The sequence below is a fragment of the Cygnus olor genome, chromosome 5, assembly GCF_009769625.2.
Source record: "Cygnus olor isolate bCygOlo1 chromosome 5, bCygOlo1.pri.v2, whole genome shotgun sequence".
NCBI lineage: Eukaryota > Metazoa > Chordata > Aves > Anseriformes > Anatidae > Cygnus > Cygnus olor.
The window spans coordinates 60,557,726-60,576,542 of record NC_049173.1 but is presented as its reverse complement, the minus strand read 5'-3'; the positions used below and the strand labels follow the sequence as shown (position 1 = coordinate 60,576,542).

At 43.4% G+C, this 18,817-nt stretch overlaps 2 protein-coding genes across 2 annotated transcripts in view; both read right to left on the bottom strand.

The window, feature by feature from the left end:
* The window catches only part of SERGEF (secretion regulating guanine nucleotide exchange factor), a 151,615-nt gene extending 149,923 nt beyond the window's left edge, over nucleotides 1-1,692 (bottom strand). Inside the window, 3 exon segments of the mRNA XM_040557400.1 lie at nucleotides 2-157; nucleotides 814-952; nucleotides 1,541-1,692. Of these exon segments, the coding sequence (XP_040413334.1) occupies nucleotides 2-157; nucleotides 814-952; nucleotides 1,541-1,570 (325 nt within the window). The 5' untranslated portion in view covers nucleotides 1,571-1,692.
* Nucleotides 1,693-3,125: 1,433 nt separating this feature from the next.
* On the bottom strand, nucleotides 3,126-16,862 carry LOC121070678 (tryptophan 5-hydroxylase 1-like). The gene is made up of 11 exons (XM_040558182.1): nucleotides 16,752-16,862; nucleotides 12,552-12,735; nucleotides 11,026-11,126; nucleotides 9,887-9,954; nucleotides 8,198-8,377; nucleotides 7,933-7,949; nucleotides 7,633-7,768; nucleotides 7,015-7,141; nucleotides 5,816-5,910; nucleotides 5,090-5,224; nucleotides 3,126-4,803 (listed from the first exon to the last, which is right to left on the bottom strand). The coding sequence occupies exons 1-11, from the start codon at nucleotides 16,860-16,862 to the stop codon at nucleotides 4,629-4,631; spliced, it is 1,329 nt and encodes a 442-aa protein (XP_040414116.1). The 3' UTR covers nucleotides 3,126-4,628.
* Nucleotides 16,863-18,817: the final 1,955 nt, after the last annotated feature.

Here is an 18,817-nt window from a genome sequence, read left to right as displayed (position 1 = left end):
CCTACTAATATGATTGTGAAATCCCAACCACAGGCAACTTCTTTTACATGAAAACCAGACAGGGCAGTGCACAAAGTGAAATGCACTACATCTTCTGTGTGATTCAGTCCCAGCTGACCTTCTTTGTTATGGCCACACACAAAGAGTTCTCCAGCACCTGGAATAATAAATAAAATCATGTCCACCTGACTGACTAAAAAGAGAAGTCTATATGCCATGAGATCCTGTGACAGACAAGGACAACTGACTGTGTCATTTTAGGCACTGCAATCACACAAAAAGAGAAAGAGCTATTCTGATGCATAAGCATCTTTGAATAAGCACAGTTATATAGAGTCAAGGACGACAATCTATATAGTATAACAGGAACCTGTTATCAGAACTGTTTCATACCATTCACATCTCTCTGTATCCCTTCTTTAACATAACTAGCCCACAGCAGAGCCTTTCAAAGGCAGACACTATTTTCTGCTCCTTACACTAGAACTTCTCAAGACTGAATAACCTCCTACTTGACTCCTTCCCCTCCTCATCCTCAATACAGGAAAATTGACAGCCTTGTACAAAAAGCTGTTATATGAAACAGGTAAAGAAACTGTCCTCACAAACCCATTAAATAACCACGGAAGATAAACAAAACAGAGGAAACTCCCCAAAATATTAACAAGCACCAGAGGAACTTGTTTTGAACTAAAAATTTGCAACTAAGGTCAGAAACAAAAGCCAAAGATAGGTGGCAGCACCAAATCAACAGGGAAACACTTCTTTTTTTCAGGCTCAGTCATACACTCCTTGCAAGTGCAATGTTTTTACCAGTGATAACTGCAGAATGTCCCCCTCCTCCAGTAATGCTCTTAATGTCTTCACGTTTGCAGGAAACATCTTTCAGTGACTGAGGTATCAGCACATCCTCTTTATGACCAACACCAAGTTGTCCATAGCTGTTTGCACCCTTCAAATACACACACATATGAAAAGTTTAAAAAAAAAAAAAATAACAAAAAGAGATGCACTCAGCTCTGCTCCTATGAGCAAACGAGCTCATCAGGAACATGTCACAGGTTAAACTGCAGTATTTGCTCCTGAAAAGCCCCCAGAAGGAGATCTTCAATCCTGCAGCTGTCACATAAGACCCCCAAAATTACAGACCACGACTCCTAGATCTGTTGCCATTAAGGTTGCCACTGCAACCCTACCGTTGTAAGAAATACGCTGGAATAAATCACAGTAAGACTGACTGTAGGCTAATAGTAAGACAGAAAGCCTCATTATCAAAAAGGATCACCACCTGTTTAATTTTAATCCATATGGTTCCCACTCATCACCAAGATGTTATTCATGCCAACACTTTCCAGCAGTACGCCCCCAAATAAGATGAGAAAGACATGCTACCTTAGGAAAGCAGAATAAACTCTTTTAACTTAAAGTGGGCAAAATGGAAATAGACCACTTGTTTATAAAAACGAAACCAAAGTCACTAAACCAATTTAGGTGCCCAATCCCAAAAGGGCACCTTCAGCACCAAACATTTTGTACCTACAGAAGCAGTAGGCACTTGATGCAAAAGCATCCGGCTGCCCGCCTCAGCAGGCTAACAGGTGGGTGAGATTTCGGGATCTGAGCTCGAGAAGCTGATCCAGGCGCGGTCTGACAGTCAGTTTTGGAGCGTTACGACACCACAGACCCACCGTCCTTCTCAAAAGCTCTGGTTTTAGCTCACAATTTGCGAGGGATCCGCACACCGTGAGGAGCTGCAAGGAGGCAGGTGCTTGGGCAGCCCGGAGCCACACACGGCGGCCGTGGGGACGAAGCTACCCACTTTCACCCTTCCCACACCAGCGGAGCAAAACGCGAAGCAGGCGGACCCTACCCCCCGAGGCTCGGGGACGGGGCCACCACCGCCACCTCACGGCCCCGGCCCCGCGCCACCGTCTTGCGGCGGGCCAGGGCCCGGCTACCCCCGGCCGCACCGCCCTCGGCACCCACCTACCCAGGCGAACAGCACCACAGCCATGGGGCCGGCAGCCCCACGTCCTTCCCCTCCCGTCCCGTCCCTTCCCGCCCCACGGCCACCGGGGAGGAAGAGGCGGAGCAGGGGCGGGCTCCGCCGGGGCCCCGCGTCAGCTCGAGCCGCCCCGGCGCGTTTACCTTCGCGGGCGGCTGTTGGGTAGCGCCTCACGGAGCGATCCCCACGACACCCCACCCCCCACCCCAGTCACCTCTCACACAAATATATAATATTCTCCACGGAATGAACGCACGGGGGCAGAAGAGCCGAATCAGAGCGTAAACACACAAAATCTTAGTCAGAAGGGAGCGCTACAGTGCTAAGTAAAGGTTTATTTGCTCCTAATAATCACCAACAGGGCGTCACTATTTATTGACAGTTAAACCCTCCACAGCCAGAGAATCACAGAATCATTTAGGTTGGAAGAGACCTCCAAGATCACCCAGTCCAACCTCTGACCTAACACTAACAAGTCCTCCACTAAACCGTATCACTAAGCTGTACAGCTAAACGCCTTTTAAAGACCTGCAGGGATGGTGACTCAACTGCTTCCCTGGGCACCCCATTCCAATGCCTAACGAGTTAAAAATACTTAACAGTATTTAAAAATACTTAAATTGTTACTGCTCTACACATAGGCAGAAAGGTTGGGTGTGTGAAGCCAAACATAGATGTTAACCCTGTGAAAATGCATCCTCTGTTACTTTTAGCAGTACTTAACGCTTTTTGTTACACAGGTGCAAATAAAGACAAAATTGCTGTTTTTTTCCAAAGTATTTGAAATCCGGTGCTAATTTAGAAGATGTAAGATTTTCTACTCAATGAATACATAATTCAGGCAAAGTCTTGTAGTAACACAGATCTATATTTCAACAAAATAATAATCCAATCATTTTTTTAAATGCAGCTGAGTATTAACTGTTATCACAGAAGCGGACAGTACATCCTCCCTCACTGCTCAAAGACTGGTTCTTCTTCAGGAAGAAGAAGCGTCTAAAGTCTATTTGAAAGTGTGACATAAACTGACAATGTTGTAGACCACAATTCTATATGTCCAAAATATTCTTTAAAAAAAAAAAAAAAGTAGATTAATAAAGTCACAGGAAAATTAAATCAAGTCTAGATAAACAGTGAATGTGTTTGGAAAGATAGGGCCAGTGATTGCTTATGGAGCAGATGCAGCCTACCAGAAGACATATGAAACAGTCATTATCAAGCACAGAGGTTCTCGAAAGTCCTTTCCAATTCCCAAAAGACTTGGACCAACATCTCCAGTGCATCTGCAATTTCAGTCAATTTTCCCAGTGATATCCACAGTTGCAAACTGTTGCTTTTCTGTTAAGATCTACATATGAAGAATCAGTGCCTAGCACGATACAAAATACACCCTACACACCACAGATCTTCCATTCAAATGTATCATTCCCTGTACATATATATTCATTTCATAGACAGGGTGGCAGAAACAGCAGGCAGTGCAGCTCTGTACAGCTACACAGGATGCTTGAAACTACTGTAGGACACTGATTCCTATCAAATATTTGGATCTTTTCATTTGCTTGATGGTGAATACAGGTGTTCAGGCCTAGCAAAGAAGAAACTAAATCCATCTTTGTGCAGCTTGCAAAGTCAATGACGTGACTGAGCTGTCAATGGGATGTTTATTCTTATAAAAAAAACCATGAACTTTTGCCATAACTAAGAACTTAAACACCAGAGTTTAAAATGAGAGCCATTTTAGAACTGGGCTTCACTTGGTCCTGTGAAGCCATTTTGAATATTGAATTGTAATTTGGAAATGGTTTTAGGCATTGCGATAAGTCACTACGTGATGGTTTGCTATAATCTTGGCTAAATTTATTCAGTGAGGAAAAAGGCAAATGATATTTCCTTAGTGTCTTCCCTCAGGTGCAATACCAGGGACAGAAACAAAAATCCTGACTCTGAGCTGACAGCAAATCTCTTGAAATAAGCAGAATTAGGATTTCATGCAACAGCTCTGTATCTCTGCCTTCTACTAGAAAGATGCTAATCAGTACAGTTGCAATTCTTTAGGGGAAAAAATGATCTCTTTGAAAACAGAGATTTGACCCCTCCATTTTAGCACGATGAGCTTCCAGCTATTTGTGTCCTGATGCCTGGATCGTTATCAGTCAAGTTTTAAACTTAATAGCACAGGCATAGAAACACTGATTACTATAACTTCCATGCTATAAAGTCTACAGTACTGTAAAATTAGCAGCATAGACTACTAGAGTCAGACAGACATTTCCCTGTACCAAATTATTCTATGACTGCCTCATAAGCCACCCTCTGAAGCATCTGCTCCCAGCCCTGATCCACAGACCACAGCTGTGGTCCAGTCTGGTGATTTCTTTAGTCCTCTGCTAGCTTCTGAAAAGGAATTCCAGGACTTTTTTATCCAGGGAGGATAGAGGTGGAGGAAATACATTCTGTAAGTGACTTTAAACAGAGAAACAGATAAAGTGATTATCCTTATGGGCCATTCACTCTTCCATTTGTAAAGGAAAGTTCTGCATACAGCACATTACACGCCTAGAAAGAAATCAATGGGGAAAAGAAAAGAGTTGTTGAGCACACCACACTGATGATGGGAATGTTAAACTTCCAGTTGTTTGCCCATCTTGCTGAGGGCATCGCTGACAACGTCCAGCTCATGACGTAGCTCATTCACCACGCTGGCAATGCTCTTGGTGTCTTTCAGGATCTGCACACTTTGAGTATACGGATTGTACTTCATGCCAAATGGGTGCTTGATAGTTTTTGCAAACTCTCTATTCAAGTAAAAAAAGATAGGGAGTTTAAACAAAAGACAAATGCATCCTCTGTGTGCAATCAGTATCAATAACCACTTTCCTAAACCACTTTCGTGGTAATTATAATTACTACATAGTTCATCATCTCTTCCATCCAGTACATGGGAGACCAAGCAAATATTAAACTCAGCTTTCCAGCCCCAGGAAAGGTAAGTATAAAACTGTGCTAAGAATGAAAAGATTTGATGCTGAGAGATGCATGAAGTCAAACCTGCTTCTACGAAACAGGGAAGAAAAACTGTACCTCATCTCTTCTTTTGCTTCTTCAAAACTTTCAGAAACAAAGTAAACCTCCTGGAAAGTCGTAATGAGACATTCTTGCTTGCAGGTGACCTTTGGATCAAAAGGCTTGACTTTGGCACTGCCAGAGAGCGAGTGCCGGGTAACGTAATGCGTTATCGTGTCAGAGGAACATCACCACCAAAAGAATCCATAAGGAAGAAGACAAGAAGCAAAAAGCAAATAAAAAAAAAGATGACGTGAGGCCATATTTAGTGCATTGCTTCTTAAAACATGTCTGTGGATGTACAGTGGTTTAAGCTTAACGAACTGAATAACTCTGAAGGGTTATATTCCACCAGTAAGGATCAAAAATGGGGTTCTTCAAACACAAGACTGCTTTATAAACAAGAGCAATATTTCCAGAATCTGGTTAAACCAGCGGAGTCTTATTCTTACAATAGTTTACTTGGAACCTAAGGTTAAGAAATACCAGTCATACGATGCTTTCTGAGAACAACACAGGAGCTGCTCAGCATGCACCCAAAAAGACACTGCCCTGTAATTAATGCCACACTGAATTCACCTAAAATTCATTCCTACAGTAGGTACTGAGGAGTTGGTTGTGTTTTGTTTTGTTTTGTTTTAAAGTATTTTTAGAATTATACCTCATAAAAAATGGCAGAACAGTGACAATAATAATCAGATATGAGCAAAGAAAAGAGGGAAATAAGCAGTGGTTATTCTTACCTTGAGCTCACTGAATGAAGAGAGCAAGCCAGCCCCATAAACTCTTAGCTGTCCCTCTTGCTTGCACAAGCCAAACTCTACAGCGAAGAAGTAGCACTGAAGCAGAGAAGGGAGTAAAATAATTCAGCCTTCTGCAAAGATGCTGTGGTGAGCTAGATGGGGGCATTTCTATTTGCAGTTGGTGTCAACCAGTTTCAAATGGCATACAGTCATCACTTGGTTATCACTCTCAGATATCGAAAGAAGAAGGAACCTGAATGGAAGGGTGAAGAACCACAGGACTGCACATTTCTAATAAGAAAGTCTGGTAATATAGTTCGCGCAGATGGGCCGGAAGCTGTTAATCCCAGTAGGATCATGGAAATTTAAATCTGTTTTGAGAAATATTGTCGTGACATGACAGGTTCAGCTTAAAAGAAACACTGGACAGAGAGGACCTTGGTGAACGACAGCCCATTACAGTTTGTTCTTCATTTGCTTAGTGTTTTTAAAAAAATAACATTTAGTTTGCTGGATTTCACAATTCCTGCAGGTATATGGCAAGGAGTGGTATTTTCTTAGACGGTTTAATTCTGCTCCCAATGAAGATAGCAAAAATTTTACCACTAGCTACAATTGGCAAGGGAAAGGGGGTGGTCCTTTCATAAGTTGCATCAATTATTTTTCATGTAAAATTTTCATCTCATAATATTTTGGCCAAAGCATCTAGAAACTGTTATCTGGAAGTAAGATTAATTTACATTATTTGAATTTATTGGCTAAAAAATATCTAATTCTAGTGCTCAACACAGTTAATGAAAAGATCATATTGTTTCAATTCATTTGATGCATTAAAGATACAGATTACATTTAAAATCGTTGAACCATGTTCCTGGAAGTAAAAAAGATATTTATCAGACAAATCAGACTATAGAATTTCAAGCTGGAAGAATTGAGCTACCCCCAGAAATGGCATCCTTATCTGATAGCCAAGTGAAGAAAAATACGGCTCACATCTTCCTTAATTTATTTTATTATTATTATTATTTTTTCCTAGCACAGAAACTTGCTATATGCTCTAAAAACTGAAAACCTGTGAAACAGGTCTATCAGCTGGCATGGCTAATGTTGACATGACTCTCCAAATTAATTAGACAGAGTGGGATCAGCTGAGTAAAGCACTAAGCTTTACAGAGGATCACTGGGAACTGAAACACTCACTGTTGCCAGTTTTTGGACAGCCTCATCTGATGCCCCAAGTGATGCAAGACCAGTTTCCTGGGAGAACTGAGCAAAACTGGGTTCAGCCAAAAGAGGGACGTGGCCTAGGAGCTCATGGCAAGTATCACTGGAAAACAGAAAAAACAAGAAACCTCATCATCTTTCTTCATTGTAGAGTGAAAAAGCAACACCATTAAACAGATACAATATCTCATGTGAAACTTTAATAACTAAAAGACAGAGAAGTATCAAATCAAGTTCAGCTGAAAGCAACTAAGCAGGTCATACCAGCTCTACAAAAGTATATAAACTCAGATTTTTTAGATGAAGATGTCTAAAATTAAGATCCAAGCTGCACATGTATAAGGCAACTTTGCCTACAATGACACCACTAGGAGTTCTCCAATAATGTGCTGTAATTTTGAAAATCCCATGCTTCTGAAGGTGGCACTTGAGCATGCCAAAACATCATTACCTTCAGCATGAAGACCGAGTCTTCGGCACTTTTAAAAATAAGTTTTCTTGCTGGCATTCTTGAACAGCTTGTAAGTAGCTTGGCTTCATGCTGACAGATTAAAAAATGCACATCTCATTGTACCCCAAGATTAAATGACTCACAGCTCTGGTGTGTAGAGAGAGTCCGAGCTGTGTCTGACATACTGAGTACAGTGAAAAACTCTGAATGCTAATCCCGCCAAGAAGTCCCTGGGTGACAGATACCCAGCAACAGGACGGATGGTGAAACCTGTCCGCTCTAAAAAGGAACAGAGAAATTGTACCTAAGTTTAATGTAGAACTTCATAATATTCTCATCCCTGCTGTAACTGGGGTAAATGCCACAGTGCTACTTTGGCTCAAGAGCATGTGGGAAAATTAGGCCTGACTAGAAAATCAGACCTAAACTCAAGAATAGCCAACGTGTAACAAAAATGTCCCTACCCCTGTATAGGATTTATTAAGATTTTATGCCTACAGCCAACACAATACAATTAGGTATTGCTTTAACCAATCCTGAGTCTCTTTATAGTTGGCATTTGCAGCCAGATGTCACTGTTTTTGCATATCCAGGACACAATGCATTAAAATCCGGTTGGCAGAAAGACCCTAATTAAAACAAACAAATATTTCACTTTTGGGTTTCCCAGCCAAAACCAGGACACCAAGGATCATTTTTGGTGCCCACACATCTTCCAGCTGGGGAATATTGTCCTCCCTGTACCCACAGTATTTGGTGAGCAAGGGCAAGTTTTTAAGGTACTCTCTGCAGGCATGAGTTGGGTAAAGCTTGTTAAGCTCTCGGTATACAGTCCCCCAGGTCTTGATCTCCTCCTCTGTGAATTCAATCTTGGGAATTGGGTCACCACTAAAAGGAGAAGAGGAGAAAAGGACATGCCTTGATAAAAGGCTTATAAGGATGATTCATTTCCTTACTATTATTATTTAACATTCATATGGCTGTGACACTTGGTCAGGTTTAAGACTTCACTACACTGCAAAATACACAGTGACGTCTGGTCTTCACCCTGGAGAGCTTTTAGGCTAAGGGCCTTGCTCTCTTTTCCACCTAAATCAGCTGATAGGATTCTTTACATTGACCTAACTGGGGTCTGAAAGCTTTGGTCTTGTAAACAGTTTCTTCGGTGTTTTATCACCAGGAATAACATTTAAAATAATGGCAAAACCTTTAGTTTCAGGAGCTGAGAATGCATCCTTTTCCCTGTAGTATTTCCCCTACCTGTATACAATTCCTTTCCATTATCTTTTCTATTTTTAGGAAAATGTAATTCCCTAAATTAGCAACACAATGTGTGGAAGCAGCTAAATATATGTTAGGTAAAAATCATGCTTCTATGCAGAGGAGACAAGTGTCTGTCTGAACACAGTAATTGTAGTCCATCTCTCCTAATTAGCCCTTAGGATCTTGATTAAAGTAGATTATGTCAAAGCTGTGATCTAAAGCCTGCTAAAAGCAACTTGAGTGTCATACATTGCTTCTGCTGCCAGCTAGGTAACCAGCACAGCAGGTGCTTTCCCAAGGGAAACTTGACAACACACCAACAGTAACAGCCTGTGTGCTGGTGGCCAGCTGCATTAATGCACAGTGCAGCAGAGCTCTAGACACCCTGTGTTTCTAGGTCATTCCCAGTTGAGGAACTTGCCATCTAAATTCACACGTGCAACAGCAACAAGAAAATCATGTTCAGAAAAAAATTATAGCACTGGGCTATGAAACTCTTGCAGCTTTAAGAGCTCCCTCCCCGAGGCAGCATCTCTAAAGAAAGAAGCTCTTTGAATTTCATTTCGCAGAAAACTTCTTATCTGTGCATCACATGCACTATTTTAAACCAGGAAATAAAACTCAAGTAGTAACATTTGCCTAGAGAGTTTACACTTAGTGGTCAATGGGCTCTATAATGACTTTTGCCTCCCCTCCCTCTTCATCACAAAGGAGACCCATCTGCCCTGAGGGAGGATGTATGTTCTGGCACAGGCAGCTGTTCAATGTGTTGCCCACCCCCTTTTTTTGCTGCATCCACTTCCAGAGAAGCAGGGAGCAAAGCTAGGGCCTGAATGAACCACGGTGCAGGAAGCCCACGCTGCCACCGCTGCCCGTCCAAGGATCAGTGCTGCCACGGATGCCACAATGGCTGCACAGCTGCGAGCTGATCCTCAGATTGATCAGAGACCCAGGAAGCTGTAAAATGGCCTAGATCCACCTTTTAATGTGCCTTCATTTCACCCCTCCAGCCCCGATTCCTGAGCCAAGTCTATCTCAGTGAGATCAGAGCCCAGGGACGTGAGCTCCTGCTAGTCCACTCCACTATTATTTCAAAGCACCTGGGAGGCTTAGTCTGGAATAAGTTGAACTTACTGTTTGTAGTTCGCAGCCAGGTCTGCAAAATACTTTCGTCTCTTGCGATAGACATTGTCTTTGAAACCCTGGGGGAAGGTGAGGAGGAAAGAAAAAGAAAAATTAAATGAGCTTTCAGGCTGTACTGTGGGAGTGTGGCCATGGGGGTCAACAAGCCCCATGGTTGGTGATAACATTGGACTCTTAACGATGAGGCCATGAGGAGTGTAAAGAGTTTAGAGGGAGCCAAGAAGGGTGATTCAGGAGACGCCTTGCTGTCTCGGGTTGCTTGTTCTCCAGCCGTTAAGGCATGGAAGTTGCTGGGTGTTTGCTGCTGCCGGGCAAAGTTGTGGACCAATGAATAGTGAGTGGAAAAGTACTGCTGTGGGGCGAATGGTATAAGAAGGGAGCCTGTCCTCAGAAAAGGAGTTGAAGTTATGTCATCAATAAAGTAGTAGCAGTTACTGATCCTAAAAGAACCCTAGTGTCCGTGTGGTCTTTACGCCACACCGTACTAAATAAATAAATTTAAAACAAGACATTTGACATTTCTTCAATGGGAAATATAAAAGTATACTGTGTAAGAATGAGGGGACAGGACAGGAACTGTCCTCTGAAACTTTTTTTTACAGTAAAATAAGCAAATACACCGATTCAAAGCAAAGATTAGAGGTTTTATGCATGCACAATATATATTCAATAGACAAAAATTCATTTTAATCATATCACTATTTACACAAAATTGATTACTTGCTTGATTACTCTAAATTACAGAACAAATTGGCCATTTGTACAGTGCAAGTACTAATTTGTTTGCTCCACTTATAGTAAGGAAGAAAGAAAGAGGAGGAACCAAGCCTGTCTAGCTACAGCTTTTTTTTTCTTTTTTTTTTTTCTTTTAGTATTTTTATGCGACCACTCAGGGCCCAGACCCAAAGTCCTCACATGAGTAAGCCTTGCAGAAAGGCATGGGAGCTAAACCCAGTGACAGCCTTTCCTGTACTAGAAAAAGAGGCAAACCCCCCATGAGAAGGTGTTCAGACCCACAGAGGCACTGTTGAGGGGAAGGAAAGGGAGGAGGAAAAGCTGCATTTTTTAAAAGCAAGTTCCACAAGGTACTTTCCACTAAGGATTGGGCACAGGGGGAGGAAGATACTTACTGTTTGGTCAGCATCCAAATCAGACCCATACATCAGCACTCGGTTTGCACACTTATCCAAATCTGAGATCTTCTTTGGAAACCAGGGAACATTCTCCATGTCTAGGGAATGCATGGAATCCACAAAGTTATTAATAACACCGAGCGTGCTGAGGGAGGAAATGCTACTTTCAAGTATGGCTATGGCAGTTACAAGCGAAATCTATAAATTAAAAGGGTCATGAATAGGACAAGGGAGTCCACTGCCTATCTGGCACCAGCCTACAGCTCACACTTCCTCCTCTGTCACTGCCAGTCTGCCTACGAGCACAGCGGACTCCAAATCTTCCAGGGGAGGAAATGGTTAACACAGGGTTGCTACTACTATTAATGTTAGAGTAGCATCTAGAGGCTCTGGCTGAGCAAGGCCTCCTTGTGCACAGTGCTACGCCAGCCTTCTAGGGCACAAAGCAGGCAAAGGAGTCAAGAATCCATTTGCTTGTGGTCCTTGGGCAGAGCAGGAGTAGGCTGGATTCCTCCCATCCTGCTTTACTGACCCTGGGCAAGAAACAGTTCTCTGTGCTTATGTGTCCCGGAAACATCAGGCTTTGCTGAGGGGTTTGCTGGGGAAGAGGAAGAGAAGGAGGCGATTTTAGCCCTGCAGCCTTAGAGATGCATAATTAGTTTTACCCCTGTTTTTTTTTTCTTTTTTTTTTTTTTTTTTCCCTAAAGCTAAAGAGTTTTTACGAAGCTCTTGCCAGAGCTGTTAACACACTACAACAACCAAAGGACTTCTTTCTCTCCCTATGCTCTTTAGTTTTCTTAAAAAGGACAGGGGAAGTATTTAGACTGAGATTCCCCCTAATTAGGGCTAGAGTAAGCGATTTTTATCCGGAAGACACCATATCTCACCCCTCCCTGCCTACCAGCCTGTGCCAAGTGCAGTGACTGAGAAATACATGGGACTGACTTTGTGCTGCCCTGAATTTTAAGCATCTCTTGAACTAGGAGCAAAGGTAAAAAGCATCCCAAGAGTGAAAGGCACCTTTTCTTTCACACCGACTAAGTAACCATTTATGATGAAAAGTGGTTAAAAAAGAAGTTTTTAAGTCAGGAGCTACACGAGGAAATTGCAAAAACCATCTCCCACTCTCTCCAGAACCTGAACTGAACTGATGCCTGTCAGTATGACAGCTCTGTCACCGCGGTGCGCAGGCCACAGCCCAGCCCTGCATTCAGACTTTACCTTTCCATTGGTCTCTGCTGGTGCAAGGACTCCCACTTACAGCCATTGTGCTGTGCTGCGAAGGGATGGGAGCACAGAAAAACAAGCAGCCAGTATTTCTAGAGGACACCAGCCAAGGCAGCCCCCGCTCGCATCAACCACTCTACGTTCACTGACAGCACAGAAGCACAAACCTGATAGCTACCCATGGAAAACACTGTATGAATGCAGATGTGGACACCTTAAACAAACTTCAAACACGTTGAGAAGTGCAATGATGTCTTTCTTTGTGCACATTTGCCAGAACTGCCCTTAATGCTTACCATCTTCCTGCACATTGAAATGTTCTGTTGGGTTCATAGAGACAATGTTGACATGGGATTTGAGGAGCTGGAAGATCTCCTTCAGTTGTTCCCTGTTACTGTCACAGTCAACAAAGATCTCAAACTCGGAATTTCGTCTCTTGGATTTCCGTGACTTGATGTGCACCAGATTTACATGCTTCTCCTGTTTTGTAAGAAGCAATGTTTTCAAACAGATTGACTAAAAACTAAAAGTTGTTATTCCAAAAAAATATTCTGTTGCCACAAAATATTTGCCAGCTATGTGAATTTATTTTAGTTATTTGGATCTCCTGATGGCAGTTTGCTTATTGGTGGTAGTCCAATTCTTTCACATCATGGGCAAACACAAAGCAAAATAGTCAAGTGCATAAATAAGGCTGCTGATAAGAGAAGTACCTGAGTGTTTGTTAACCTCAGCCTGTTGGCCCAATTAGTATAACAGCGGCATATTTTGCATTCAAAGTGAGGTGGAAAAAGGTAACAAAGGAGAAAGCTTTGTACTTGCTGATGATATGAGTAAGCACAGCTCAGAAAGCGATTCAGCAGGCTTTGATCCACTCAGAAAATAGGAAGAGAGCTCTTCAGGCACTTCTGACAGCACAGCCTTACCATGAGCGTGCTCCAGTGTCATCTACTACGTTCATATTCATCTAGGATGTTTACCTGACATTAAATTTGTTGAAAGTAAGAAACAGGAAGACTGTAATCAATATTTTTCACACATCTTAAGCACAGGAAGGCCAAGGAAAGTCAAGAACTGACTCTAAGGTCCAACCAACCAGAAGACATTGTTCAAGCAGGTTTTTGTATTCTCTTCACCTCCTTGCTGAAAACAACCAACCTTTCTGAAACTGAGTGTGGCCAGATTTTTCTTTCCTTACCATTTTTTGGTTTTAATGGTCCATTCATGTTTCAAAGTGAAATGAGCTTGAAGGTCTGTCCTCAGCCTAGGCATTTTAGACCCCTCCCCATCCTCTGCAATGCTCCTGTTCACACAGCAGAACAAACTATGGAGGGCAGCTTCTGTCTGAACACTAACACTGACCACTGGTCAGCATGAACAAAGTAAATTAAATCACAGTTACCTTCTGCATTAAGGATGAAAACCAGCAACGTAAAACCATCAATTCACTGTAGGGACTTCAAACACACTGGCAATTGTAAAACGTTCAGCCTCAGAGCTGTAAAACAGATCATTTCCAAGATTAGCACAAGCTCTTCATCATGCTGTGTTCTCATGATGGCTACTTTTTCCATCTCAGTTTCTTTTATCTTATTAGATTTTAGCTCCCATTAGAGTTAGGACAATTTTGCAATGGGTCAAAATTAATTAGTTTGCATCAAAGAAAGGCTCTTTGAAAATGTACCACTAATGAGCTTCATCTGTCTGATTAGAGAGTCTTGCTTTTGGTAACACTTGGCGCAAAATTTTGCTTCAGAGAAATACAACATGATAAGAATATTCAAGGATAAAACCATTAGCTAAATGGCAACCAGAATCATGGATAAAAGAGTAGGGTAGTAAACTGTGAGCAGGCATGTAATTGTGAGCATTGACAAGATGATGCCAGTGTAGACCAGAACAGGCTAAAGAAGGTTTAACAAAGATGTGTTTGTGCAAGCAGAGCTTGGTGAAATTCAAGTAGTATATTTAGTGAACTGACAAACACTAAATCTCTCTCCTATTCACATTACCTTTAGGAATTAAATGGAAGAGAGCTAGGGATGAGCAAAAAGAGCACTAATTTTCAGAGTGAAAAGATGGGGAAAAAAAAGTTTGTTTTAGATGAGTCAAACTAGTTTTTAATATCTGGCAAGTTCCCTGGGAAAGCATTTGCTTTTTTTTTAAATCTACTTTTTAGTCAAGAACAAATTGTGCTTAATCATCTTTGCTTTCAACTCAATGGGAGAATTGCTCCAGTGGACAAAAGGCATTAGATAGATTTGGTATTTCTTGCCTTTATTGAGCTTTTTCACCCCACCTACTTTCTCTTACCCCATTAATACAGACAAATAAGAAGGTACAGTCTAGAATGAATTTCTAGAAGGCCCGCATTTGGGCAAGGCTGTGTTTTTACGTGGCACTCTCCATCTGTGGCCAGACACAGAAACTACTCTAAATATGTGATTATGCTCTCAAAAAACAAACAGGCAGATAGCTGACCAGTACAACTGAACAGGCTGTCACTCCTGGCTGGCAGGAAAACACTGAATCCCAATGGGCTGCTGAACCATGTCACAAGACACTGAGAGGTTACACCGCTTATGGTGGTTAAATAGAAAAAGCCTTTGGAGTAGCAAAGAACTGAATTCAAACCCTTTTCTCTCTTTCCTCTGCTTTGTCAAAGCTCCAGATCAAACATTGCCACATTTTGTCAAAATGATCTTGACCTGTAACTGGCAACACCAAAGTCTTGACAGTTTTATCCTTTTGCCAACCTAACGTAGAGATTTACATTCAAAGAACGCATTTCAAACACCCTTGTAACCTCCTCCTCTGATCCCATTAACATGCTGCACCTGTGCATAATGTTGCTCCTGCCAGCCTCCTGCCACAAGTCAAAAAAACATAAAAATAGATTGTACTTGTTATTCATAAGCTTGCTGTTGTCTCTCAGAAGCAGCAAAAGGGACCAGAGCATTTGTGGGAAGGAAAAAGCTTTGTTTAATGTAACTACATTTACTTCTTTTAAGTCTGAGTAAACTCAGGAATCAGCAGAACAACTCGTTAGTTCAATCATGAAAGCAGTTCTTTTCCCTGGAAGGGCACCCACATCACGCCATGTCGCATTCAGCAGGCCCTTCCAAAAAGTGCTCTCAAACTTCACACCATGGACCAGGAGGAAATAAAATGAGTCTGCCACACACAGTGTGCTGCAGTATTAAGTGCTCTTCTAATGCAGAAGCTGACAACTGTGGTGTAGCCCTGTGGTTATTTTCCAACACAATTGTTCAGTCTGTTGCTTTGGGTGAGAACGTCAACATTTTCACTCTTAACTGAGTTTCATTAACCACGACCATCTGCTCTTGCAGAAAACCCACATCTGGACCAGAGAGGTGGTGGTACCTACAACACAGCAACTGGCACATGCTTAGGTCTAGCAAAAGCCCAAGTCACAGCACCAAGACTGTTGGAATTTAAGAAGCATTTGGACTGTGCTCTTAGTCATACGGTCTGAATTTTTGGGTAGACCTGTGTGGAGCCAGGATTTGGACTTGATGATCCTTATGGGTCCCTTCCAACTTGGTATATTCTATGATTCTATGATTCTATACGCAGGACTGTTTTTGCTGACAGACACTGCAGAATATATTCTGGGTTCAGTGTGTCTTGTTTTGCCTAACATGTCATTTCTATGTCTCTATGTCCTCAGGTTGAAGTTGAACCTACTTATATGCCTGAGATGCCTATTGGGATGATGTTTCTTCTCCACTTGCTCCTGTCATGTTACACTTTGTCTCAAGGCTGGATACCAGGTACAAACCATTCAAGCTCATCTTTAGCACTGCAGCCAAGTTAATGTATCTCGACCTTGCTCAAGTTTATGTTTCTGTCGTTTATTTCTTCATTATCTCTAATTCAGGGACGTTTGCATCAGCGCAAAGCCACCTGCGAATTCCTTTCCCACAATTCCCCCTTTTTTATTTTCAACCAATCAAACGCTTTCTATAGATTTTTCTAAGAACCACAGACATTGCAATAAGCAAGCAACAGAGTGAAAATCACAAGCAGAATTACGATTGTAAAGTAGCGTGCCTACTAGAATCTACATCAGTCAACAAGCCACTAAGTGCTAGGGACGTTGCTTCGCAGAGATGCTGCGTCTCACTCCCACAGCACGACCACACAATCACGCAAAGAGGCCTCTTGCACTTCTCATTTATACTACAAGAAACTATCACTTAAAATAATTTGTCCGTGGCTTCAGGAGGTCCTTGTCTACTCCCACAGTGAGCGGCTGAGAGTGGAGACCCCTCCAAGGAAAATGCTGGGGGTGCACCTAGGGGCGTCTGCTCCACAGTCGATCCCACAGCCGAGCAGAGCGGCTCCTGGTGCAAGGAATGATGCTATTATAGTTTTGTATAATTACACCAAAGAGACGCATTGTGATAAGGAGTGAGTGTGGCATTGATGATTTGTTTCATGGTTTGGTTTTTGCCCGTGTAATTGAACCTTACACATGCTGTTTCTGTTACACTTCCCAGGATATCTAATTCCTGTGGCTCTAGGGGTGCTTGCAGTAAGTAAACAGTCCAGTCTTTGCTATCTGCCAGGACCCCACCAAACATGTCGTGAATGGGTCATTAGCACTAGCCAGGGACAGGCACATCGCTTCTTGTCCTGTCATGTTGGCGAGGGTGACCCAGATGTTGCGGCGTGGTTGGATGGAGACTCAGGGCTGACAATAACCTATGACAGCGGCGATTGTGGGGAGGAGGCGAACCATGGCCTTACCCCCCTCACTGGTACCCATCTTGGTCCGTGACCTGTGGAGACACGAGCATACCCTCGACCCCAAGTTATTAGAGGATGGGGTCCCTCCCAAAGACCTGTATTTAAATTTTTTACCATCACGAAGGCCTGCTCTGACTGTGGCACCTCCAACAGCGCAGAATTCATACTTTTGTAATGTTTTACTATGGGCGGTACCTCTTTGTGAAGAAAGGATAATGATAGGTGAATCATTACGTAAAGTGCCTTTCCCAACCTGTTCTGTGGTGTTTCCTGGGTGTCTCCTCCTTTTTGTTTATTTAGCAGTGTTTTCAAGGTGCAATGTGTGCGCTTAACAATGGCTTGACCCGTGAGGGAATGAGGAATGCCTGTGGTGTGTCGGATACCCCAAGTTCGAAAAAAGGTTTGAAGGGAGTGACTACCATAGGCGGGGCGATTGTCGGTTTTTATTTCCTTTGGGATGCCTAGTGCTGCGAAAGCGACACGAAGTGAGACTGGACATGGCAGCTAGTTTAACCTGCCCAAAACACCTCGGGGAACCTGGCTGACCCGAATCTTGCTGCTCCCCTGACAGCATCCACAGCCTTCGGTACTACTGCTCAGAAAAGAATCAATTGAGCAATTCTAGTTCCTGTTGGTATTGACAATGGTGGAGACGGTGTCCAAGCCATAGCTTGGATTTGTCCAGTATAGTCGGCATCAATTATCCCCGGCAAAACAAACAATCCGGTCAAAGTTGTACTTGATCGTCCTAGCAGCAATGCACTACAGCCATTCCCAACTGGTCCTTTGACGTTCAATGCAATTTTAGGAACGTGAGCACCCCACAAGGTGGCGTCTGTCACTGTGGCGACATCCACTCCGGCACTCCCTCTGGTTCTGGCTGAGAGGGTGTCCACGGCGGTAACCGTGTCAGCGGGGCTGCAGGTGGCGCTGGACCCTGCGTTAGCATTACATTTGGAGCCCTCCCTTGTGGGAGGTTCCTCCTGTGACCGGGAGGCGGGGGTGCTTGTGTCGTCGCTCCTCCTCCCGTTTCCCCGCCGAGGCGGCAGAGGCTGCCTTTCCGCGCTGTATTGAGAGCGGCACTGCCTCGCCCAGGGGCGTCCCCTACCACACCCGGGACACAAAACGGGCGGGACTGGGGGCGAGCTGCCTCCCCGCCCCCGCCAGGGGAATGCGGAGACTAGGGGGTTGGGGTCTCCACAGCGATAGCATTTTTTCCGAGCCTTGGGGTCCTGACTGATGGTAGTGCTGTTGCAAAAGCAGACGCCAGAGATTCGGTATGGTGTTCCACAGAGCCCACTCGGTTACACGCCTCTATCATGTGAACTATTGTTGCATTCACGGGCAGAGCCTGTAGCACCTTTTTACAGTCGGTACTTGCGTTTTCTACCACTAGCCTTTGTAGCAAGGCGTCTCTTGCTTCCTGATTGTCAATCTGCTTATCTAGCGCATCGCAAAGCCGGTCAATAAACTGCATGTATGGTTCAGACGCCCCTGGCTTCCCGGTCTCTGGAATCCTTAACATTGCCCGGAGGGCTAGGGTCGTGGTCAGCTGGAGGATGCCTGGATCTAGACGCGCCTGAAGGCGTGGATCTGCCATCGGGTCTGTATCCATCAGTTGAGGTATACCGGCTCCAAAAAGTGGATCCCCCAGCTGTCTTTCTAAATTTTGGAGCGCTGCATGTTCACGCAAATCTCTCCATTTCTGTTCCCATAATATTTTTTGTGTCGGAGTTAATATCATCGCCACCATTTGTCGTATGTCAAAGGGGGTTAAAAGCTGTCCCGT